Raw genomic sequence first — 27,678 nt, 5'->3', positions numbered from 1 at the left:
GTAACCGTACATTCATTGTACTCGTTGGATTCGTCTTTCCACGGCCTACAATACTGTCTAGAGCAAACTATAATGTTCCGACTTTGGAACGTCTTCGGGACGGCCTTCGTGTCACCGCCTGTGCGCCTCGCCGCGTGCGTCCTCGAAACCGGTGGCGCAAGCCGAATCGATCCTGATCGAACAGAGTCGACCGAGAACACGGAATCGAAGTTTTCCGTTTTCGAGAAGACCGACTTTAGGAATTTCCTTCGACACACATGCATTCGTGCTGACAATGAGTGGTAACGATGATGGATGAGCAGATACGGCCATTTTCTATTGAACGGCGCGCGTACCCGACAGAAATTCAAACTCGATTTTCCCGAAAGCGGAAATCGCCGTCGAAACGTGTTATTCTGCGTTCTCGGTTGACTTTTTCCCCCCGTTGAACCCGTTGCTCGTTCGGCTTCCGCCATCGATCGCGAATCATCCCGTGTATAATATACAATATACGTTCAACGCCTGAAACTCCAAAATTGCGATCACGATTTTGGAGCGCAGACGACGTTCTTCTTTTTTTTTGTATTTTTTTTTCTGGTGATTCGTGGTCATGCAGAAGAGAGTATGAGGAAACTATATCGTTCGGCGAAGAGGGGATCTATCTGCTGTTCGGGCTTCAACGATCGAGAACCTAATTCGTTCGCACGTAGACTATGCCGATTGTGCACAAATTCTGCGTTCTACGTAACGTCGCTTCGCTATTCGATCCGCTAAACTAATCTCAGTCATCGTGATCGGATTACCGTCATTTACAGACGCGGGAATGTACGCCGCCTCGTGAAAACCATTTATTCGACTCGATTATTATTATTATATAATGTTGTATAATTAGCGCGCCTAACCGTTGGAGAGAGATAAGAATCTTCGATCAACAATTTTCATAAATAATATCAGGAGGAAAAACTTTGCGCTCGAAGAATTCTGATTGCAAATCGAAATTAGAAATCATTGTGATAAATCTTGAATAAAGAACAACGCGCAGTTTTGTTCACGGTTGCAGCGAATGGAGACAGAGAATTTTCAATAAAAATACGGTAATGTCTCCCTAACTGACGCTCAGATTACACTAATGTCTCTCTAACTGACGCTCAGATTGTCCACAAAAATGGCCTCGTTTTTATAGTTGTTGAGAATCGGTAATTATAAAAACAAGGCGCGAGGCTCAAATTAATCGTATCTCCTCTTCCCAAAATGTCCATTTTTCTCCGCAATCTGAGCGTCAGTAAGGGAGACATTACCGTATCCTTGAAATAAAAGAATTTTCGCGAAGGCGCTTGTTGAGACGATTACAGGGAAGCACTAATTAACTACCGAATCACGATTTGCATGTTTCACCGTGAACTTTCTATGGGATAATAGTTTCTGCGAATCTATGTACAGGTAGATGCACGATACGTTCCATTCTAATTGCAAGTGATGCGAGCCAGACACTCGACGGAATTCCGTCTGACATGTTGCACTCCTCTCTACTTCTCACAGCCGCTGCACCTCTGATACTTCGCGCGCAACCGAGGCGTGTGAAGTGAACAACAGCCCCCTGAAGCGGCAGGCTTCCGTAACACTAGTACTCGGCGTAGCAACGGCCTTGTCGGATACGTGCGTTGTGCTTTTCTCGATCACGATGCAGCCGTGAATGCGTGCCCTGCGCCTACTTCAATCCATGCTGCCCCCCTCCTCCGCCTCCCGTGATCGTGTCAATTGGCCTTGTGCATCTCAACATTGCAGTTCTATCGCGATCCTTTCGCATACTTCGCGCCGTTCGTCGCGGTCAATCTCGCGTGTTCGCCGTACGATATTATTTAATAATCTTTCGTTTAATTTAATACCGCTGCTTTGTTGTCTGTTGCACCGTCCGCACGAAACTTTGTTGACACAAATATTATTATTCCTGGAATCGCAAATATTTGTTCCAGAATCATGGATATTACAACGTCTGGCGTTTCAATAAACCATTAGGCTTCTTCCAAGAGCAGATTCTGAAAATGCAGATAGCTCTAGAAAAGTCGAAACATGCTGAAACCGCTGAAGAAAACGCGGAAAGTTTGTCCGGGGTCGCGGGAGACCCCACGGTGCAACAACCGACACGGAAATCGCGGGAAAGTAAAAGATCCCTGTCGTTCGAGTAACTAGGGATCGTAACCATTGCTTAATCCGAATCGTAATCCGGTTTCCCCGTAAAAGGCTAATGTGACCCGTAGTAAAAGTGAGCGGACGGTTCCGAAGTACTCTAACCCGGTTAGGGGAGGTTACAAGCAATAGAACGGGAAACTATTAGCTCGTAAACTAACTGTTCCAGCTTTATGAATCTCGCGGCCATTCGTTTGACGAGTGGATTTCATTAACGTCCAATGGACGTAAATAATTGCTACAGAAAAATCTAGGTTAATGTACGCCTTCGTAGATTTTTGCCATAAACTGGGCAACGATTGAACACGCTGGAAGAACATTATACGGCGGAATATTCGAAAAGAAACGTTTGAGACTAAATTAAATGTAAAATTTTCTAAAATATAAAATACTAACGTTTAAATCGAATAAAACGACGTCTAATATAAGCTATAAATAAATAAAATATTGTGTAGCAGCTTATTTAATTTTATTTTATTAAATAAAATATCATATAGCTCTTATTTTTCTATTTTAAGTAAAACAGTAATGTCTCCCTTACTGACGCTCAGGTTGTCCACTAAAATGGACAATTTATCGCGTATCTCCTCTTCCCAAATTGTCCATTTTCTGGGCGTCAATTAGAGAGACATTACTGTACAACCTGAGCGTCAGTAAGGGAGACATTACTGTACATAGAATATTCCAAGAGAGGGTGAGGAGACATGGAGTTCTTAAAAAAAAACTGTATCAACATTTGAATGGAATAAAAGTACAATAAAAAGCAGACAATAATAAATCAATATTAGGCTGTAAAATAGATTCGCGTAATTTTCATTGAATGTTAACCAGTTAACTGTAATGGTGGTCGCGTAAAGTTTCGAATTCGGGCCGGGTAGAAAAATGGCCGCGGCGAGGGCGTCGAAATGACGCGATAATTATGAGACAATGGGGGCTCGCGGTAACAAGCTGTGTACAAATACGAGGGCGTATCGGATGGATCTCTCTATTAAATGTTTTTGTCACGGTAACCGACATTGTTGGCGCGGCACACCACACGATGCGAATGAATAGCAGGCCGATAAGAGCAGCCCCCGAAGCCGAAACAAGAGCGTTTACTTTCTTGCTACCAGAAAACGCTATCGAAAAACGCCAACAAAAAACCCCACCGAACGGTCTTAAACGCTAAAAGGGCGTTAGCAGTTTCCTTTCTTATCGTTTAGACCTATCGTTTAGGCGAAACGTGACATTTACAGCGCCATTTTATTTTTTTTCACTTTGGACCCTAGAACGAATTATCGACGCACTCGGTTCCTTTGCGAAAAATTCAACGAATTCGCATCGATTCGCGTAAAAATGAATAAACAGATGCGAGAATAAATAGATTTGGTATAAACTAATTGCAACGAGTACTATGGCAATAGGATTCTGACTACTTAATCTCGATATACTTGCGTCTGAAAGAACTAGTAGTCAAGCTTTCAGACCTAAGTATCTCGAGATTAAATACTCGGAATCCGGTGGTCATTAGTGTAAACTATTATTTTAGTATGAACCGTAAATATAGTTCTATTATTATTATTATCTTCAATCTAATGCAACGATGAAAGAAAGAATATGATCAATGCACGCAATTGTTATTTCGCATGAAAATCCACGATCTAGCGATTAATATATAAATCACCGTACAACACCGATTTGCGGTTTCTCAAAATAATCTCTAAAATCTGTCCAGGCCGCCTCGCCGTAATACATGCCTCGGTGGAACAAGAATCATTCGAACCGGTCGGCGGAGCTTATCCGTAAGACGGTTGCGGAATTTTATAGTCGACGCGGAAAATCCGCAAGTGTACCAGGGACTCCGCCGCAAAACGGATTTCGCGAAGTTCGAAGACGGCCGGGAGAAGTTCGGCAATGGTGCGCGAAGAAACGTAGGTAAATTCTTGCATGACCCACATAACCGAGTGGGATCTATACGGGCGTATCAGAGCCCTTTGTATCGGAGTTTCTAATAGACAGACCGAGGATCCGCCGGAATATTCGCACATGCACAGAGAATATCCGCCGAAAAGGCCGCACATAAACAACGATTCCCTCTGGGTATGTGCAAATATCCTGCCGGATTCTCGCTCTCTATTAGAAAATCCGATACAAAGGATTTTGATATGCCTGTACGGATTTGAGACCGCGCGCGGTAACTCGCGCGCGTCTCTCTTTGATCGCGCGATAACAGTCGAGCAAAATTGTTAAATCACCTAGACCGAAACGTTTCAGAAAGATTTCGGTGATCCGAACACTTCCAGCCGTAAAGCTCCATTGATTTGATAGATATGCATCGTGGTGGAAAGTACTTTTTCCCCAACATCGCCACTTTTACGAGATTTCAAGGCTATCGGTACATTTTTTAACGGAACACTGTAGTTTCGTTTGGATGTTATTATACGGCGCGAAAAGACGATTCCAACGAGCCTGATGACCACTGGATTCCGAGTATTTAATCTCGAGATACTTAGGTCTGAAAGCTTGACTACTAGTTCATTCAGACGCAAGTATATCGAGATTAAATAGTCAGAATCTTATGACCATAGTACTCGTTGGAATCGTTGTTTCATGCTCTACAGGAATCCGAGAGAGAATATACAGAGTGTCCTTTAAATAACGATCGTTGGTCATGAGATTTAAAAATATTTATAGAGCCTCGAGAAAAAATTCTTCGCCGCCTTTAATATAATACAAATTTGTCTGGAACGTTTTCCTAATTGAACCAAAATTAAGGAAGTTACGTCGCGGTATTCCCGTGAGTATCCGGTGAATTGTTTCTAATGAAATATAACGTTAACTCGTCTGCATCGTGTTGTTCCAGTTTCAGCGGAATGTTTTCGTTGGATCTTTCGCGGTCTCTTCGTGCGGTAAGCGTCCGGGGATTCCGTTTATTGGCCGGCACGCAGCATCCTTTGCATTTTGATCGGGCGATTCGTTGGCTGGTAGCTCGTTAATGTTTTGTTAGTTAAATGGCCTCTCGGAAACAGAACACGCCTCATTCGAATTCGGTCGGCGTAACAATTAACATGCGGCGGCGGCATTAAACGGAACCGCATCGCCGTTATGGCATCGCGCAAGTGTTACAAGTTGCCGACGGAGATTTTTAATCTCGCGGAGCCCCCGGAGACCGCGAAACGTTTTATTCATCAGCGGACCGCGATTATCTGCGCTGCTCGTAGATCAACGAAAACTGTGGGATTAACAATCGAACGTTGCAACTGGACGAAACAATCTCGTTGTTTCCAATGCTTTCCAATTTAATTGTTCTCGATAGTTTTTAATTCGATTCGATCGTATTAAACGGTTCGAGATACTGCAATTTCAATTGCGTTCTCTCGATGGATTTCAATATGTTCTTACTTAAACGAGAGAATTGTAAAACCGAGGGATTCTTAAAAATGTTTAACCATAAGCTGTGTAGAATAATAAACGAATTCAATTTGGGCAAAATTTCTAAGACACTGTGAATACGATAGGATTAAAGGCTTAAGCTATTGCATTTATGTATGTGAAACAGGGTTGTATGTAAAACAGGGCCTCGTTGAATCGTGTCCAACGCCTTTAGAAATTAAACGAATAACGCTAGAAAGTTTCTATGCAAATAAGACAATACTATTCGGATGAAATCGTAACGACGCTACCGTTCAGAATAACGTCCCGGATAAAGTAATTTCTTCGGGAGAAATCAAAAGTGAAATATATAAAACGGAATCGTTTCGCTCGGCAGCAAATTGATTGGAAAATGATTCATCCGACGGGCGCGCACGCGTCTGATTACATTTTTCGACCGATTCATCTGTCCATCGCTATTTTTGTTTGATTAACGTCGACGGCGGAGTGACGCCATTAGTCGCCGTGAAAAATTTGATAGAAACTGATAATGTACACTCGATAAGATTACGCCGCCCAACAAATGTCGACCCTTTTCGGATCTGTGCCACGATGTATCGTGCGCTGAATAATCATTTTTGAAAATCCATCAAGGTTAAATTATACAGAAAGCGTATGTTATTTTTTGCGATGCAAAACTACGCTATATAATAAATAAAACTATGGCAGAGTAGTCCGTACAGGGTGTCCTACAATTATGTCGACACTCAGGGACGATTCCTGAGGTCATTCGAAGTAACTTCTTCCTCGGCGAGAATGTTCTACGAGGCTTCGTTTACGAGTTATCAACGAAAAACACCGACCAATGAGAGGCGAGCTCGCCTAGCGCCAGGCGGTCGAGCCCATCAGCGGAACCAGGCGCTGACCGCTCGTCGATTGGACCGCCTTGCGTCAGAATATCTCGCCTTTCATTGGTCGCGGTGTTTTTCGTTGATAACTCGTAAACGAAACATCGTAGAACATTTTCGCTGAGGAAAAAGTTACTTCGAATTACCTCAGGAATCGAAGTAAACGAAGCCGCGGATCGCACTTTCGCCGAGGAAAAAGTTACTCGAAACGACCTCAGGAATCACCTCTATCCGATCGTTGACATAATTACGGAACAGCCTGTACGTTCGAATAGCTCGGACAACCAAAAACGATTCGTCTCTCGGGTTTTCGAAACCGATTGTTCCCCGGTGCGTTCGTCGGTGCGACCGAAATCTGAATTCGAAGAACGCGGAAAGTCGGCGTCGCAGGCGGCTAAACGCAATAATGCTAATGGACGAAAACGCGGATATGTTTGCCGTGTCTCTGTGTGTTTGGACAAGCTTTCTTGCGTGGAGTGTACGCTCTCGCTACCATTGAGACTTGCCATGGTACCACCCCCGTTCCCATCCCTCTTGACACAGTTCCCCGTTTGTGTGCAGGCTCGTCTGCACACGTTGCGCAGCCACGACAACACCATCGACCGCCTTGGGTGTTTCGAATCGAGCCGTGCCGAGCCGTGCGGTGCGGTGCGGTGCGGTGCGGTGCGGTGCCGCGCGGTGCCGTGCCGCGTGCGACGAGGCTGGCGAACCTGTTCGCATAACATAAATCAATGCTACCGAAAAGTAAATCGAGTCGCACGGAAGACAACGCGATTCGAGGGCACAGCCGACCGTGGCGGAATCGATGGAAATGCAAAAACCCGAACAGCGTTTCGAACGCCTCGGCTATGCGCGCCGCTGTACCGCCGATGTTTTATTGTTTAGAACAGTTTTCTCGCATTTGGGTAATCGATTCGGAGAGATGTTTTCGGCGTGGCGTTACATCCACGATGCAAACTAGGCCGCGAATTTTGGGAGTTCGTTGAGAAATCATTGATTTCGAGGAGTCGCGACGGAACGTCGTATTTCGAATTAAATCGTAGATTTTACGCCTCTGCAGTTATTCCGATTTTTCTGTCGAATCGATCTGCAAATTTCTTTCGATCGCGTTTCCATTGAAATGTCGATTTTATCGATGCAGCAATTTTTATTCTCGACAAATCGCCGTAGGAAAATGTTTAAATTACACTTTACACCAGGCTGCATGTTTTATGTGTTCGCAGCAATTTTGATTTCTGATAGATCGCCGTAGAAAAATGTTTCAAGCGTACCGTAAACTAAATCACGGATTGCACGTACACGTGGCAGTTTTTATTATTGAGAAATCGCTCTGGAGAAATGTATAAAACATGCTGTAATCGAGATCGCGCGTTTCGCGTATTCGCGGCAATTTATATGCTCAAGACGGTCGCCCGCGAGAAGATGTTTAAATTACATTGAAAACAGGACTGCACATTTTACGCGCCTTAAATCATCTCCGAGGCGGCCAATTTCTACGAATCGAACCGCCGAAAATTTATATTTGCGCCGGAGATCCTGCGGATAACAGACAAATCGATTTTCTAGTAGTAAATCTTCCGGCGTTCGTTACCGGCCGATAGTCTTTTAAGATAATTGAATGTCTGGGTGAGATAAACGAGCTTCCGGAAATGTCACCCTCTTTTTACTTGTTTCAGGCTGCAGCCTCTCCGCGGGTCATTTAGCAGCCTATATTATAACGAGATGAACGTCATCGAAACCATCGAAATAACTTTAAAACAACTTTTAAATATTAGTCGTTCGAACATTATTTTCAGCTTCTTTTTTAACTAAACGCGATCGATGTTTAATCGATGGAACGTTAATACGATTCGCGGCGACGTTATTCCAGCCACGGCGGCAACCCTTTAAAGTCGCGTTCTCACGTGACAGTAAATCGTTCGCACTGTCACCGGGCGAAAACTGATGACTTTTGTCGCCGTGAAAACAAGAAACCTTATTCGCCATGACAGCCGGAATCATGATATCTGAACGTTAGGTGAAAACGTGCCTCCAGGGTACTCCGATATGGGGGACTCCGCTGTAAATTCCATTCATTCAACGCTTCCCTCGAACACGTTACTATTCTCAGCGTCGATTTAGTTGGCGGTTCAAGGTCATCCCGCTGTTCCCAATGACGTCACCGACTGCCATCTTTTTGCAGTACCGCCGAAGGACTCCGGTATAGATAGATAGGCTGGAATACGAGCCTCTAGAAACACCTACCCCTTCCAACAGATTTTTATATCCGATAGGTAAACGATAGATACGATTGCAGCCGCGAGCTTGCAACAACAATTATTTGTACACGAACGCGAATTTTATAGTTCGCAGCTTTTGTAAATTACGTACACGGAGACGCAAGTATCGTGTTTGCAATTTTCAATATTTTTCTATGCGAGAGCAGATTTTATTCTTGCAATTTTTATAATTTGCCCGCGGAAGCGGGTATTATATCTCCAATTTTTATAACTTTCCTGCGGAAGCGGGTATTATATTTTCAATTTTTATAACTTTCCTGCGGAAGCGGATATTACATTTTTTCAATCTTTAATATTTATACACGCAGACGGATCCGATATTACGAAAAATCGGAAACAAGATCAGCCTCCGTCTATGGATTCACAGGATCGAAGATATAAGATCTCCCTCGCCGCGCAATTAAAATTGAAAATATCAAATCTCCGCGGCCGTCGCGTGTTTTTGCAATCTGCAAAAACATCAAGAGTAATTTTCGCCGTTCGGAACCCGACGATCGCGCGTATAAAGAACCGCGAGATGAATATTTTCCCGACCATGGCGAAAGCGCATCGGAATCTCGGCGCGTCGCTCGCCTGATTTCCTCGACAAATGAAAATTCCGAAAACACCGAGAGGCTATTTCGCGTCGCATCGGTTTCGAATAATGCGGGCTCCATATTTTGCTCTTTTTTCTCTCCTTCTTTTTCGAGAAAGCGGAAAATCGAATCGCTGAATTGGACCGCCGCGGCCGGAGTTCAAATTGAATTCCGCACGCAAAACGCTAAATATGTCGACAGGAGAAATCGATGATCGCGGTTGCTTCGTACAAATACAGATTTTCCAGCAGCCGAAATTCGAGGAGGCAACAAATTCGTAATTAAGCAAATATTCTTTAATCGGTCGTGTTTTCCACGGAAAATCAAACACAACGTTATAGTTTGTTCTATTTGTACAGATTGAACGAAATTGAATGATAATAATAATTTAATAATATTAATAAATTCAATAATACCAGTAAATTAATAATAATTTAAAACACCGAACAATCAGCGTAGAAACACGAAAGTTTAGGTGAATCGATATATACACCTCGAGAGTTATAAATTATCGAAAATAGTCGTGGTTAGGCATTTTCGCCGAGCAGTCGATGTAATTACTTGGAGATCGATGAGTGGGATTTATTTAATATCAAACAGATGGCACGCTTTGTTTGATTTTCACAGTCGCAATATCCTTGGAAATATCAATTCGCTGCAATTACATCGAATTAGGAACATTTTTGCATAAGGCGTGTCGAATGGAAACAGCATTATTATATTATATCGAATTTATAACATTATTATAAAGATTCGTTAATATATTATATCGCGTTGTGCACAGCGAGAATAAAAATTCTTTTATTAAATTCCCCCAAAACAGGAAAGTTCGCTCAACGCGCGTCTCGTGTAGCGAAATCAATTGGACCGAGAGAATATTGTTACATTCTGCCCTAATAAAAATATCACGTCGACAGGAGACTGTTTCGCGTCGTTGTAAAATTCATAGAGCTGTCCAAAACGCTAAACTCCCGCAAGAATTTATTAATGCGCTTTAAACGTCGACTTGTTCCGCCCGATCCGAACGGCGAGAATCTAAATATAAAATAAATTCAGGGAGTGCCGAGAAACGTCGGAAATGAATATTCGAAACATGTATACATATCGAAGACCGCAAACGTGCTTAACTATGTAAAATAAACAGGTTGCTTTGGCTAAATATTCGTTTTCGGGGCTGTTTATTTCGATAAAAACGTCGACATACTGTTCCGTATTTTTTAAATGATAATTCTGCCGGATCGAAACACTGCGAAATATGTTTGAAATATCTGTAATATTCGGACAAACTTCTCTTCTATTTTCACTTTGAAATTTCTTTCCGCATTTTAAAGATCGAATACGTACGGTAAATCCTCTCCAATTGTTCCTCAGCTTCTAAACAAAAATAAAATAAAAACGAGAGCAGTCCACTACTTTTTCAAATTTTCGAAAAAATTGATGATATTCGAGCAGCTACAACTCTGTGCAAAAAAATCGTACGACGATGAAACTCGGCACATTTTAAAGCCCGAAGTGTCTACTTTCGAGAGATATTAGTCAGTTTCTTATAAAAAAATTTATTTATTATATGACGGATGGGAAACCTCGTTCTAGATTTTACACAAAACCTCGAATATTCAAAAAATTGATGATATTCGAGCAGCTATAACTCTGTGCAAAAAAATCGTACGACGATGAAACTCGGCTCATTTTAAAGCCCGAAGTGTCTACTTTCGGAGACCGTCCATCGATTTCTTGAAAAAAATTTATTCGCGACACGGTGGATGGGAAATCTCATTCCAGATTTTACGCGAAATTTCCAATCCTCGAAACATCAGCGATATTCAAAATACCATAACTTCGTGAATAAAAATCGTAGAGCAACGAAACTAGGCTCATTTTAAAGCCTGAAATCTCCACTTTTTCTCTGTATAATTCATTTTCGTCGAAAAAATTTTTCAAAGACAGCCGCGAGATTCGTATCTCCGCTTCTACTGATAGCGTCTCCTCTCCCCAAATTGTCCATTTTCGTTCACAAACCGAGGGACAATCGCGGAGAAAATTTAACCGTGCCTCCAATTTCTCAGAAATCTCGAGAAATCTGGCCGCACTCGAGGAATGCGATCCTCCATTGTCCGCGAACTTTCCGAGCAGTCTGTACCCGCAAAAATACGCAGCAACACGTGCTGCAAAGTGTCGTATAATACAAGGTATAACCCCGGGAGTGCCGCGCGATACGTCACACAATGTAACCCGGAAAGTTACAGGATTGCTAATGACCTTGGCGTAGATGCGGCTTAAAACGAATAAATAAAAAATGAACGCGAAAAAGGTGGAAATGCCACAGGTTCAACCTGCAACGTGTGCAACGGGAAACGGAAACATATTATTCTCACGCATCCCAGGAACCGTTTCACGTTCTATGTTTGTTTCGCGCCACCCTAATGCCCCTCTTTACGGCCGCAACAAAATATTTCGGGGCTCTTTACAATGTACGCGTTAAATATTCCAGAAAATCATTCCGTTCCCGCATGCTCCGCTCGGAATTTTTACGTGTCCGACTTTAATTTTCTTTGATTTATTTAGAGTTTATATGTCCATGTCTTCGCAGCTTCGGAACATTTATTTAATCGTTTCGTCTTCGCTCCGTGGTTTTCAGATTTTATAGTATAGTTAAATATAATTAAACAGCACGGTTGAATATAGTTAAATATAATTAAACAGTACAGTTAAATATAATTAAACAGCACAGTTAAATATAGTTAAATATAATGAACCAGTACATTTAAATATAGTTAAATATAATTTAAACAGTACAGTTAAATACAGTCAACGATGTTCAATAATATTTAATATTAATATTTTATTTGTTTCTACGATTCGCGTGTTTCGTTAAACGAAACTGTCCGAATCGAACGGAAATATATTTTCTCTTTCGGCGCTGACAAATCGATACGCAACCATGATTTGCTCGAAAGCACCCGGCTCTGAAACAAAAATCCATCTTGGCCACATAATGCAAGCTTCGACGTGGCTATAACTCGCATCGTTACGTTCCTTCTACTTATATCCGAGCTACGTGCTATAATCTTGAATTATATCGTTCCTGTTACTTCGATGCTATAGACCGAACAAGCGTCCTTACAGTTTAGCTGGCAATCTCGTGGAAAATTGCAGTGACAATCTCGCGGTCGCATAATCATAAAGACGATCCCGTGGACGCGTAAACATCGCACAATTGCACCGAGAGGCTTTTGAATACGTAATCATTGGTTCGTCAATTTCCGCGTTCGTTATAAATTATTTAATACCTCAACTTTTACTTTACGCTACGACGAGCGAAATAAAAATTTGTCTGCATCGATCGCGCGAAAATTGCAGAAGCTACACGGCCATCTTTCTTTCTATATTGCTCTGCAATTATTTATCTACAACGTTTCTTGCGCAAAAGTGCACAATTTGAGGAACTATTTCGAACGCTGCCTTAATAAATAACCGTCCGAAAAACGTTCGCGATTCGACAAAAATCCTCGCGTAAATCCTTGGTTTTATCAGGCTCGCTGTCGAATCGCAGCGACCGTGTCTCTGTTAAATCGCCAACAGTGGCGAAATATGGCGGACAGATAGATAAGAGTGCAGAGAAATAATCTGCGTAGGTAATTAAACGTTATCCGACAGCGGATCGGAGAAATAAATCGAGCCGGGGATCGGAGTTCGATCGCGCCTCGCGAGCAAACCGTAGATTTTATGTATTTATTCGCCGCAGTGTCCGGCATCTGCCATCCTGACAGTTAGCCTCGAGGATGCTTGAATCATTCAAAGACGCTTCAAACATTCAGCCCTCCCTGATGACAAAAGCCAGATGCGGACAGCGAAATCGATGGAAAGTGAAGAAGCGGGATCCCGGCCGGAGTCCTTTCGTTCTTCGGCTGCGGTATCATAAATCGTCTTAACTTTCCTCGGAGAACGAGCATGAAAGTAGGACGTATGGGGCAAGAAATGCCCGATATGGGACAGGCTGTTGCTGTCCCTGATCCCGAATGCCTGTCAACCGCACAACGGCAAAAAGGATTCCCACAATAATTTTCAGGCTCTCGTTTCGCCTCGCTACTTTGTTTCTGCTACACGTTTCTTTCTCGGTGCAACTTTCTTTCGCCGAAATTGTTATCGATGCTTATTCGTTACTAATTCGTTTGTTCCCAGACAAGCTGATCTCAATTGAATCATCCTGGTAGAACAATCCTGGCAAAACTGTCTTAGGGAAAATCATCCTAATGAAATTATTCCATTGAAATCATTCTAATTAAATCGTCCCAGTGATCCTAGCAAAATGTTTCCAGTGAAATAAGTTACTGATGAAATAATCTTAATGATACCATCCTAGTAGAACAATCCTGGCAAAACTGTCTTGGGGAAAATCATCCTAATGAAATTATCCCATTGAAATCATTCTAATTAAATCATCCCAGTGATCCTAGCAAAATGTTTCCAGTGAAATAAGTTACCGATGAAATAATCTCAATGATACCATCCTAGTAAAATGATAACAATGAAGGGCTGCCAGTGAAGGAGCATCCAAGAACAAAACTACGACAAATCATCCTCGTGTAACGATCCTAGTGAAATAATCGGCTCGAAATGATGCCAGCGAAATGGACAGCAGTCCATTGCTACTCGATGGAACAACTACTGGCGAGTCCAGTGGACTACTCGGAGCAGTTCCTTCCTGTTTATCGGCGAAATTAATTGAATCACTGGTACACGTCCGGAAGTCGGGAGTAGAAACTCTGGATCTTTTCAAATAAACTCCGTCGTCCCACTATGCCGGCGCGTTTGCTATTGTTCGGTAGTTGAATGACCATCGCGAATAGAGGACGACGGGGAACAAAGCGTGCAGGAAAATAAATGGGATTTGGAATACGCTAAGAGAGGGAGAGAGAGAGTGAGAGAGCGCGAGAGAGAGAGAAAAGGGGAGAAGGAGAGACCGGCCGACGACGTTGCACAGTGAATAACAAGTTCGGATACGTGACGTGACCGCGCAACAGTTTCATTAAACGGCTAATACAAGGCTTGCAACGAATCTTTTCGAACTGGAACTCTCCCCGGAACCTGTTACCACCAATTTTCCTCAAAATTGAAGTCCTCCGGCCGTAGAAAGCTTCTTACGCGGCGAACAAGAATTTTCCGGCTCGTTCGAAGTTTCTGCTCCCAACGGTTCCCATTTTAAGCAATAAATTGTTTCAAGTACTCGCCCCTCGAAATAACGAATTATATCGAGCACTCGTTGTTTAATATAATTGATTGGTTTAAGCACTCGCTGTTTAAAATAATTAATCGCTTTAAGCACTCGTTGCTCGAAATAATTAATTACTTCAAGCTCTCGTTGCTCGAAATAATTAACCGTTTCTAGGAATTTCTAATCTTTACGACGAACAATAAGCGAGAAGGAATTTAATCCCGTGCTGCGAAAAATTAAAAATTCTCCGCTGAAAGTAGCAGTGTTCCGTTTCTAAAAATGTCGGGACACGCTGCTGCAGTATATTTTCCATTCTTTGTAGCTTCAGCTTCGGCACAGCTTCTCGTGCTTTTAACTTCTGGCTCTTCATTTTTCTTTCGTCCCGCCTGCTCTACGCCGATCCGATTCGGAAGTATTAAATTTACATCCATCGGTAAAATCAACATTGCCCCCACTGTACCTTATATTTTCTTTTCCAAGCGAAAACTCTCTCTCTCTCCAGCAATAATCCTTCAGTCTAATGCGACTGTTTCGAGAGAGTTCCTCCTGCTGAACTTAGACGATCTCTCATCGCTTCTCTGAAGAACGATCGATGCGCGAAAAAATCGAAAATGCGCTTTAAATCGGTTAAATCATCGATAAATAAATCGGTTGGATAGCGAATAAATGAACGAATTAAATGGTCAATGCGTAAATCAGTTGAATTATCAACGCATAAATCGGTTAAATCGTCAACGCATAAACGAGATAAATTGTTAATACATTCACGGTTACCTAAGCGACGATGTTTACGCGTTATTTGGTACATCTATGATCACAAAAATTATTCCGAATAAATAAACGAATTAAATAGTCACTGCATAAATTAGTTAAATTGTCAACGCATAAATCGGTAAAATTGTCAACGCATAAACGAGCTAAATTGTTGATAGATTCACGGTTACCTAAGCGTCGATGTTTACGCCTTATTTGGTACAGCTATGATCACAAAAATTATTCCCACTTTCGCCTAACCGTGTACAAACGCAACTTCCATCGATGAAACCTTCCAACAAGAAAGTAACAATCGTAAATATCACAATCGCGTCGCTCCTACAGAGAAGATCTTCGTCCAAGATCCAGAGATCTTGCCACGAACCGCCATCACGAATCACGTAGGATCGAAGTTATTGATCGATGATCAGAAACAGAGACAGACAAATGAGATCAGCGTGTAGATCTAGAGAAAGTGAGAGAGAGAGAGATAGAGAGAGAGAGTGGCAGCGAGACAGCGTCGATCAGAGAGAGAATCGAATAAAGAAAGATAGAGGAGCCGAGAGTGCGAGAGAGTGAGAGCGAGAAAAATATGCGAAGACGCAGCAGCCGAAGAGAGTAACACGATATCGAGATGTTGAGAATAGAGAACATCGATTCGTGCATCGAAAGAACACGAAGAGAGCCGAGAGGATGCCGACGAAGACACGAGGAAAGACATTCGAGCTCGACACCGTGCCATGTGCACACCAAGAATTCGATGGGTAAAGGTTCCTGTCGTTCGCATCCGACAACTCATACTGGCCGTTTCTTCGAGCGGTCGTGTTATTTTATAGCGTCGAATCACGTTAACGTTCTGTTACTTTTTCTCGCGCGCCGCGCGCACTGCATTTTTCTTTCGCGGAAACGCAAAGACATTTGCGAAACGAGAGGCCAGACCTCGTTCGGTCCACGCGCTATGAAACGATCGGTATACACAGTATATACACAAGGTGTTCCCTTTGAATCGATTCAACGGAACCACGGCTCAAAAGTGTTTTCGCGACGTTGCGAAGTATTCGCCATCGGGAGCTCGCACGTTTCGACGAGGATATTTCCGTTTCGGACGGTCAAAGGTTGCTGCCGCGAATATTGGAACCCGCGAATTGTTCGTCCCTTTGTGGAAAGAATGTTACGCCTCTGTGAATCCAATAAGAAGATCGACGTCGACGTCGCCGAAAGACGCGATTATTATAATGTAACGTAATGCGTAAAATAATGATTGGAAACTGCATTGACTGTAAAAAAATTGCATTCCTGTCTTCTCAGTCTTTAATTTCGAGATATAACTTTTGATCTAGTTAATGGTGATTTTCGACGTTGTGCATAGATTCAACTGGACATGAATCACGGTAATCCCTCCGGCCAATTTGCAAATCGCGTTTGGAGACTTATTCATTAGTCTTCGCGAAGATGGATCGCGCTGGCGGTAGTTTTTTATGAGAACGATTCAACAGGAGAAAATCGAACTTCAAGGTTATGTCAAGAACAGATTTCCTCCACGTAAAAAAGGGTTATGTCAAGGTCATGTCAAGGTGATCGAAATTTTGATCGAATTCAATTCAATTTCAAGTTTACGAATTTAATCGAATTCGAATCCAACGAATTCGATCGAATTCGAAAGCAATGGAATACAATTGGATTCGAAAGCAATGGAATACAATTGGATTCGAAAGCAATGGAATACAATTGGATTCGAAAGCAATGAAATACAATTGAATTCGAGACCAATGAAATACAATTGAATCCGAAACCAATGAAGTACAATTTTAGTTCGATAAACTTGAATTTCGATGAACGCCGCGGGTAAATCGAATAGTTCAATTTAAGCCGGCCCATTCGGACCAGACACGCGTATCCTCGGATCGAGCATACGTATGAAAGATCGATCGGACCCGGATGTTGATAAATCCGCGTGGCTCTAATTCGTCGAATTCGTTGCATACGGGATCCGTACCCAGTGCGCGACGCGTCAGGCTTACACATCGGGGTCGCTCTAGCCGTGACATTTAACCGAGACATTGCGGAGGACCTCCTTAAGCCCGGCAGCTTATGCTGGACTACGCGGCAGGAGATAAATATTAATTTACCGTGGATAAACAGAAGGAGGTCCCGGCGAGAGCCGGCTGCGTGTTTTCCACATACGCCGGGAATTCTGTAAAGCCGATTACGCGTTTGAAAACAAAAAAACTGCCGCATTAATTAGCGAGGCGGAGGCGGCCGCGAACGACCTTGACAAATTCATTCGCGATTCATTAATCACACTTGAAATTCCTGCGACCCCCCCCCCCCCCGATTCATTTTGTTTCGAGTTATTGGGGGCTTCGTTGGGTCGACGCCGGCCCCCTAGTCGCCGTTTCGTTCACCGGATCCCTTTATCTCTCCTATTTTTCTACTATTTCGACCTACTTTCCCGCGTGATTCGATACACTATGAAAGCGACTCTGCCAGTGACCCGAATCCCAAGGACTCGAAGCGTTCGGTTCTGGAGGAAAATTTGTCCGAAATTATTCGGGAATCGTCGCACAGGCTGCGATATCATCGAATAGTCTACTGCTTTTGATCAACAACTATCAAAATGACCAGAGAAAAGATCAAACTTTAAAGACATTCGACAAATTTCAGAATATTTATATGTTTTCTTAATATTATATTAATATCAATATATTTCTATTTAACTCTCGCGCTTGGTACAATTTACGCCGAGAATTCGTATTTTCCAGGAAGATCCGCCGGCAGTCCGGCGATAACAAAACGAAAAATCGCGCTTTCGGCCGCGCGCGGAGGAACGGCGCGTGAATATTTATAAAATTCTAATGCGACGCGCCGGTGCGAATATGTTGAATGAAAAAGTTCCGCGGGTTTTATCTCGCGTTTTCAGATTACCGAAGCTCCTCTCGGCCGGGAAATTCAGGTTACGTCGGTGTAAATGTGTTTATACAACCGCGGTCTAGTTATTACGAAACAAAGTTTGGGTTCGGCGCGGCTTCGCGTACGCGCAAATGTTAGCTCAGAAAATCCAGCCTAACGCATAAAGAAAACACTCCGCGTGCAGCGTGTCTCGGACAAAAGGGCGCCGCCGCCGCCGCCGCAGCGGCGAGCCGCGACTGCACCGAGCGAATAAAATGCGCTAGAAAAATCGTACGTCGAACTTTTTGAGCTCGTTTTAAAGAGAAAAGTCCGATCTTCGAATCCGTGGCAGATTCATCCGCGAACAAAATTTTTCAAAGATTCTACGAGCGTTTGAACCAGCGGTTCCGAGGGTTTGATTCCTGCATACTATTTTCTTCTTAAAACGCATCGCAACGATCGAACGCGTGCCTCGATCCTGTGCTCCCGTTGCACCAAGATCACCGGAAGATCGTAGATCGCAACCGCAATTTCGGCTCCGCGGAGATGCGCGGCGGTCGCGCGACATCCTCGTCGAAACGTGCTCGTGTTCGCTTCGCGAACGTTTCCGCAGGGGGACGCGATCAGTTTGAAAACGGCCGTGGCGAGAGATCGATAGGAAGACGACACCCTGTATATAGAGAGATAGTCGGCGGAGGACGACACCGCGGTGTCAAGTCCACGACACCAGTATAGAAAACGGCGAGACAGGTGAGACAGGCGATGCACCGTCTCGAACGGTGCTCGCGGCTCGCGAGAATATTCGAGACGGTGCCTCGGTCGGCTCAAGGTGGCATGCTGCTATGTTGCGTGACACACTATATAATATACAGATCTGTACACTCGGACAATGATCAACCCTCGGACGGCCACGCCTGGGTCGATTTCGACCCCGCGGTGCCGAATCGCGAACAGCTTCTGGCAGCCGAGCGGGGCTCCGACGGGTGTCGGCTCCAATTGCATCGACGCGATCGCTGGCAGCATTCGATTCTCCCGCTGATTTACCAGCTAGGTATTTCGTCATCGTAGTATATGAACGTACGATGCAATTAGTAATCGATTTGTCCGATCGTAAACGATTCTTACGCGGACGAGAACAGATTTTTATGCGAGATAAAAATCGTCCGCGCGCGTTTCAAGAGTCGGAAGTCGCTTAGAAACTTCTTCTTTTCTTTTACAATTGTATTAATATAATTATTATATAATATACAATTTATTATTTATTAGTTAATTAATATAGCATACAATTATATTACTAGAACGACAACAATGTGTCGACAGTGTTTGTTTCGTTCGCTTCTTCTGCTCTCTAAAATTACGGATGCCCATTATTCCCATAAACGCATAAAATCCGCGATTTAATAGTAATGTAACTCGTTGCATTCGAAGATCAAGATTGCCCGCGGAATTTTATATGCTGTCAGCGAACCGGTCGCGCGATTCGATTCGAAGAAAGTCGATTAAAATGACCACTGGGTCAAAATGTACCCAGGCATCGCCGTCGCAGTGCAGTAGTCGAAAGCGTCCTCCTTCCAAGGATCAAGTACAAACAGACAGACGAAGAGAAAGAGATAGAGAGAAATAGAGAGAGAAAAAGAGAGAGAGAGAAAGAGAATGATATAGACAGAGAGTGAGAGAGAAAGAGAGAGAGAGAGAGAGACAGTTAGGCATAGAGATAGAAATATATACATATGCACGTGACCGATGCATGTATATACATATATATGCACACACATGGATGCACCGTCTATCCCATATTATGTTGTCTATGCAGTTTAGATTTAGATATACAGATATATGTAGAGAGAGTACATATGCACAGCACATTGTTCTCTACTAGAGCTTACTAAATGCGTGATCGAACCGAGTACTCGTCCGAGAGTAACCTGCAACAGCGAAACAATAGCCTGTCACTGTCCCCAAGGGTCATCTTTCTACTTACGTCTAGTTTTCTATGCGTTTTAGGGGCGGATAGGTCGTTCACGGGGCGCACACACATTGAAATCGTCCGCGTTGCCCGACATCGACTGGGGCTTGCCGACACTCGCGTTAACCCGTTGTCCTGCCGGTGACACACCGGTCGATAATTAACAATCGGAAAATCGACACGCGGAATATTCCGCGGTGCTCTAACTCGGTCCGCCGACGACCACTACTAGGCGACTACAGTAACGTCTCTCTAATTGACGCGCGGATTGTCCACAAAAATGGACATTTTTCAAAGAGAAGATACGATTGCTCGATTGTTATAGTTACGAATCGTTAACAACTATAAAAACGAGCTGCGAGGTTATATTATCTTATAGTATCTCCTCTTCCTAAATTGTCCATTTCTGTATACAGTAATGTCTCCCTAACTGACGCTCGGATTGTGGAGAAAAATGGACGATATGGGAAGAACAGATACGATTATTCGAGGCTTGTGCCTCGTTTTTATAGTTGTTGAGAATCGGTAATCATAAAAACAAGGCGCAAGACTCAAATTAATCGTATCTCCTCTTCCCAAATCGTCCATCTTTTTCTCCACAATCTGAGCGTCAGTTAGGGAGACATTACTGTACAACCTGAGCGTCAGTAAGGGAGACATTACTGTACCAGGCGACTACAGTAATGTCTCCCTAACCGACGCTGAGAAGATGCAATTTTTAGAGCTTTTCACCTCGTTTATTATAGCTACCGATCGTCGACAGCTATAAAAACGAGCCGCCAGGCTCGAATAATCGTGTCTCCTCTTCCCGAATCGACCATTTTTGTGCAGAATCCGAGCGTCAATCGGGGAGAATTTACTGTACTCGCGGAATATTCTGCTCGCGGTGTGCCCGGCGCGATCAAGAATATCTCACCGGTTTCGCGATTCATTTTCTTCGCGGTTTTATCGTTCGAACAATGCTCGTTCGATAATGATTTATCGCGGGAATTGTAACGGCGAGCGAGTTCATCGTGAAAATTGAAATCGACGCGATTGAAATCTTCAGCGATTTTCCACAATTCCGCCGTCGCGACGGATCCTTCCAATTTACAAATTGTTCCGTTTCATTTGTCATTTCATAATTACGATTCGCTGATAATTCCCGGCGACGATATTACAACGCAACAATTTCGGCCCGATGATTCGAAGAATCATCCCCCTTCGATTTCTTTGTTTCAGAAACTCGTTCAACGATGGAATCGAGATACCCGACGAACGGAAAGGAAAAAGGAAAATCCGATTCTATTCGAAACGTTACGCTTAACAATTAATGTTTTATAGCGTAACATTATATTGGAAGCAAGGGCTTCCGTGTTTCGTTGCCTGTAAAAATAGGGGGCTGGTTCGTCGGCGTGGTCGATAAGGGAGAGACGGGCCAGAAGCGACGGAGCGTCCGCCGTGTAAAGTTTAATTAGCGACAACAATGATTGACAGTGGTTTCGGTCGATATACACGACGGTCAACGATGCAACGAGACGGAGCGTATAAATATTTTGTCGTTCCCCGGCGCGGCGGCGAAACTGTGTGCACGCTGGAAGCAACTTCGCTGTTAATGCTGGTATCGGCGAGCCTGATTTTCGTTCGACGAAAAACAATCGCGGTGATTTCAACGCGACCCGTCCTCCTGTTTCGCACCCTTTATTTTCGCTAGAAAAGCGTCCCGCGATTCGTTCGCGCGTTCGCTGTCCGAATATTCATTAAGCATCGATCCAACTCCCTTCGGCGAATGATTAATAAACAGTCTTTAAAATCGATTACGCTGTTCGGTTAAATTCAAAAGCGCCGCCATCTCGAATTCGGTGGAGAATTTCTTACAACCGACAGCGAACGCGTTTAAGATTAATAAGTTTACGCGTTTAGAGAGTTCCGTAAGGACTTTTTGCGAATGATCTTGAAATTACTGGAGCATAATTTCTGGACGAGAAAATGCGACAAATAATTGTTCGCTACTTTTTGTCGGAAATTATTGTCGCCCAAGATCGGCGCGCGATCGGACGAATGGAAAAGATTCTTTTGGACGCGATAAAAGCGATCTATCGAGGTCGATCGTTATTGGAAAAAAAAAATAAATTGAAAATTGAAAATTTGCTGAATAACGAATCGTTGTTAAATAATGTAATATCGTGAATTTTCATTCGCAACGAAGCAATTAACCCTTAACTGCGCGCGAAGTATACTGATCGCGTACAAACGATTAAAAAGTGATGCCTGTAAAATTGTTTTTCAGTTTCTATTAGTTTATTAGCGACTCGTTTGTCGAGACTGCGAATTTTTAAGAATTCATGCGGCAAAATGAACGCTCTTTCTGTTTCTAGCGATTAATTAACGAGACATCTGGGTGCCAGCAAGTTTCGCGACAGTAATTATTTTATAATAATATCAAGACATGGTAGAAGAATATCGAAAAATTAGAGATGCAAAAGAAGGAGAAAGATGATCGAAAGGTATATCGAAACTTACTATGATCGTATAAGAAAAATCACAGTCTACTTGAAACGAATAAAACTACTTGACGGACTATGGCGACACAGACTAATTCATAGTAATTACAGACAGTCGAATGCTACACAGTATCGAAGAGTGAAATGTTATTTAACAAATACTTCATTATTATCGGATCGTCGAGAGTTTGTCGAATAAGAAACAATTTAGAGTTGCGCAATCGTAATTGAAAATAATTTGCTAATAGCTAAAAAAGCCGATCTGCCATTGAACGAGTAAACAGATTTTAAAGAAATCTACTATTCCCATGATTATCATAGTAATTGAAACGAGAACGAGGACAGAGGATAGAAACAGAAAGAGGAAATTTGTTTCGACGACTTGTCGTTAAGTTCGGAAATCAATTTTAATTAGCCTGCTTCGCGATAAACTATCGTTAATGTTTGGAGAACGAACACGATACTCGTTCCGATAAATCGCCACGATTGTTGTAAACAATCGCAGGACGTTTATTCGACGGTGAATGCTCCAAACGATTTCAATAATAATCAGCCCATGGTAAAAGTGGCGTAAATTTTTAAACGCGATAAATTTATAAACATCCGCAGTCTATAAACTACGCGTTATTCGTTGGAATCTGCTCTTTAATTATGCCGCATATTAATGATCAACGGTAATTAAGGACATTAATTAAATCGAGCAGAGCGTCTAATCGGATTACAATGGAAATGGAAATTTTCAAACAATTCGAACATCGGGAATGATAACGGTCGCTCTTCTGGCAGAAACAAAACGCCATAATTCATAGACGCGTGCCAAATAACATTTTGCGGCTCGATAAACGTTTACGTTATTCAATGGTTCCGGCGACTCTGTAAATTATACCGGCCGACTGCAAAATGCGACAGCAGTTTACACACACCGTGTTTTGATAGCCTGATTGTTTCGCATCATTTGTTATTTAACACGGTACTAGCCGCGGCAGCAGCGGCGACGGTAAAAATTTCACGAAGCAATGCTTTTAACGTGACTGCAATTTATAAACGAAGCCGCAAGCAGTTTATGAGCGTCCATTGAAGAGCATCATCATCGTTAATTATTCATCAACGCTGAAACCGAGCTGCGTGTTCATTAGAAGCTTACATCGGTTTTTATAACCGGACTGTCAACAACAAGAGAACGTTCATTTCGGAATCGAACGAAACGTCTTTCGATGTTACAACACATTTCAAAACTTTAAATTGCTCGCCGATGATAATTACAAACGGTAATTATTCGATTATTCGGTAAGGTTGGACAATCTTACGATAAAACATTGGCACGCGAACGAAATGATTAATTTGTTCAACGTCTTTTAAAAGGAATCAGAAATGCGAATTTTCAAGCTAAGCTTGAAAAATGAAGATATTTCAGTTTTGAAAGAATTGTAGAAATAGCATCTTCGTAGAAACACTGGTCAATTCAATATCAATGTCAATTTGCCAAGTATTTTTATTCATTTTCCAATCTCTAAACGTCTTCCGCGACGTTGAACGAATGAAAATACGATCCCACACGATTCCACTGGAATGTTCGCCGCGCGCAGTTAAGGGTCAAGAAACATCGTAGCTGGTTCGAGAGCGATCGAGATCTATCTCGTGAAAATCCTCGAATGTTCAGGAACTTCCGCGATTCTCTCGCTCGAAGTTAGCTGTCGCGCGCTACTCCACGCTGGCAAAAAGTTATTATTTCGCACGAGATAATAAACGTCGAGAGGAAAGATCGTGTCCGCGAGAATCCGATCGACCAGAAGATCGCGCAGAGATTAATTATTATACTCGAGATCTTCGTTGGGAGGCTGCCGATCTTTATGCAGCTGTATTATTGGTAATATTGTCTTATTTCTCGACAACACGTTAGTCGAATTGTCACGCTGTTAATATCATTATTAATTACTTTCCCGATAAGTTTTAAAACGAACACGTTTCGCGCAAATTTTCGCTGCAACATTCGGACAAATGCAGTTGTCGCGATATAAAAAATTGTCGCGCCTCTCTCGAGGAGTTCTGAAGTGATTTCTAAAATTAAAAATTTTCGAATTCGTACTTCGCATTATCGTTTCACAAAACTGTCTACTGCGAGGGTAAAATTTATCGTACAAGAAATATGAAAAATATCGAAAGCATTGAAAGTATGAAAAATATAAAAAATATAAAAGATATAAAAAATATTGAAACAACGAAGCTTGACTCAGACTCAAAAACAAAAGTAACAGCCTATCTCCTATAACTTGCAATCAACGTAGACCGTGTTTCCGCATAAAAATCCGCGGCGCTTCGGCGAGACGCAGCTAAAAGGTCGGCAAACGCAATTTGAAACGCAGCAAGCCCGACAAGGAAGACCGCAATTAGTTGCAAGAGAACCCGATTACAGGATAATTCGTTCAGCGATCGAGTTAACTTCGAAATTGCGACTCGATACTTTTTGCCAGCGCGGCGGTGTCGGTGGTGGTGATGGTGGTGTTGGTGCTGGTGGAACGAAGATTGCTCCGAACAGGGTGGCTACGAATGGAAGAGTTCGCGTTCGGAGAAAACCGCGGCGGATCGGAGATAGCCGCGGAAAGAAAGCGGCAAACGTGGAAAGTCGAGCGAAACAGAGGCCGAGCGAAGAAACACACGGGAAAATAAATATTTATTCGAAGCGATACTTTAAGGCAGTCCGAGCTACTTCGCCATGCAATTCAGCATATCGCGTGTACGAACCGTATATGTAAACATTCTTTAAGTAGAATGCTGCGGGCTGCAGCTACGCGCAACATGCGCGCGATCTGCAGAAGAAGAAAAAGAATCGTTCGCTCTCTTCGCGGTCGCGAACGATCGAATCCGCGATTCTCGGCGCGACCGTGTCGAAAAACCAACAGAATTATCGCGAGCGTGCTTCGTTTCGAACGATCGTCGTCGACCGACGATTTTTCCGCTGATTTTTCGATCGCGAAATGCGACGGTCCGAGAATCGAAATTCGCGTTCGATAAAACACACTGTGACAAAAAATTCGTTTCTGCAAGGTCCGCACATGTCGCGTGAAAACTGTGAATACGACGGAATCGCATAGTCGTAGAACCTCCATTATCGCGACAATACCGAGATCGTTCCGCATTGTCCAAATTTGAAGGATTAAACGCGCCTGTTTGAAATTACATTATATTCGAAAATTTGTAACGAGACTTTATCGTGTTGGAAAACTTGAAATGGAAATCGCGGGCACGCGGTACGCAATAGGATGACAGTAGCGCGGCGATTAGTCGACAGTTTGAATTGTTTATCGAGTAGCGTAACAACAAATTGCCAATCGATGGGCGACACATTGTCCGGTATATTTAGTTACGCCGAGCTTCGTTCTTTTACGCGTTGCGCACTACATCAAATGTTTATCTTTCTTTTATAAAAGAGAACGTTGATTGCGCTTCGTCAAAAGATTTTTAATGCAGGTATTTTTAATATCGCACAGGCTGCACAGCTCTCTCTCTCTCTTTTGCTTTACTGTTATGCACGCAGAGCGTAAAAATAAAGGAGACAAAGGCGATCCGCGGCGCTAATCAGCGTGGGAAATTATCATTTTTAAATCGCGATCTTCTTTCGCGATCGAATCCGATTCCTGTTTCATTCGAAGCTCTTCCACCGCGTTGCTTGCAGATTTATTTGGACGCGCGAATTTTTATCTCGTCGAAAAGATCGACTTTGTAAGAAAAAGTCTTCGAAAGCAGTCTCTTCGTTAAGAGAAACAGCTTTCTCGAATTTTATTCCGAAAAATTCGCCTACGAATCACAGAAATTTTTATGGATCGTGCGATTTTGTGAACCGTGCACCGACACGTAGGCAATAAATATGTCAAATCGAGCCATCTCGACTTCGAAAACAGGATATTTTCGGACTTTCGCAATTTCTTCGGTTTCTACGTTATCGAAAAACATGATTCCGATGTGTTACAGCGAATTTCGAAAAATTGGCAACGCGGTTGGCCTTCGGATAGGGCCGTTTTTGCATGTTTTACGAGGGAATATGAATTTTCCAATGTATTTTTCTGGAAACGATATTTGTCGAGTCGGAGGATGATCCGATTTATGTCAACCTTGGCTGACATCTTCAGTCAAACGGTGTCCCTTCGAATCGGAACCGCGCGGACCCTTCAAAAATTCAATTTTCAGCAAGGGACGAACCAATATTTTCGAAAGTCGCAGTTCTATTTTCAGAATTTCAGACGATTCGGTTTTCATTAATTTTTAGTTTTAGTTTCTACGAATTAAAAATACCTTCGAATTTATCAATCGAACGGTTCCGAGAAAATCGCCGTAATTTCGGAGAAAATCGCTACCGCCGCGGAACAAAAATCCAGCTTGTTCCCCGAAGATTATTAAATAAGTCTGCGAAGTTTCGGATCGATATGTTTATCGGCTTCGTTTAGAAAAATATTTTCGCTCCAGCTTCCGCGACTCGAGATTCCGCAAAAACCGAAACCGAACGTCTCCTTTATTTTTCGCGAATCGTTTCTCCATCGTTACGAATCATCGACCGGCTGCGTTACCATTCAGAAAACAATGCCAAATGAGACGGATTAAAGATCCGTCGGAATTTTTCGCGTCTAATTCTCCGCGCAAAACACGAGTCTCTTTCGCAAGAAAATCGCCGCAAGTTCGTCGAAGCTCGGCTATAACGGCACAACAAAATTTGCGGAGCTTCTCGAAAACCGGTTAAACAAGACCGGAGAAGAGTTTCGTCTCGATAGCTTTGTTGGTGGACTTAAAAAAAGAGAGAGAGAGAGAGAAAGAGAAGAGAATTCTGTAACCAGTCTGCGGTTGCGAACGGTCTCGAACCGCGCGCTACTTCATCAAAGCTAAACAAACTCTACGGAAAACCGTTCCCCGAAAAGCAGTTATAGTGTTCGCCTCGGATGTCGGTTAAACCGTTCGGATAATGGAGGAGCTACCATATAAGACAAATATTTGGTCTTTCGGGCACCCCCAGCGCCTCCGTTGGAAATAGAATCGGGAAATCGTGGAAGCACTTAGCTGCAAAGAAGTTTTAATTACCGGTACACGTAGGTGGCCGCTAGAAA

At 43.0% G+C, this 27,678-nt stretch overlaps 1 protein-coding gene across 4 annotated transcripts in view; it reads right to left on the bottom strand.

The window, feature by feature from the left end:
- Positions 1–27,678, bottom strand: part of Ca-alpha1T (Ca[2+]-channel protein alpha[[1]] subunit T) — a 132,002-nt gene that overhangs the window by 60,540 nt on the left and 43,784 nt on the right. For 3 of the 4 annotated variants that reach the window (XM_076521407.1, XM_076521405.1, XM_076521406.1), the window contains exon 6: positions 20,023–20,061. The exons of the other annotated variant lie outside the window; for it this stretch is intronic. In XM_076521407.1, the coding sequence (XP_076377522.1) occupies positions 20,023–20,061 (39 nt within the window). The remainder of the gene's footprint in view (positions 1–20,022; positions 20,062–27,678) is intronic. 4 annotated transcript variants of the gene reach the window in all.

Source organism: Megalopta genalis, chromosome 5 (assembly GCF_051020955.1).
Source record: "Megalopta genalis isolate 19385.01 chromosome 5, iyMegGena1_principal, whole genome shotgun sequence".
In the NCBI taxonomy this organism is placed as follows: domain Eukaryota; kingdom Metazoa; phylum Arthropoda; class Insecta; order Hymenoptera; family Halictidae; genus Megalopta; species Megalopta genalis.
This window is presented reverse-complemented; position numbering and strand designations above follow the sequence as displayed.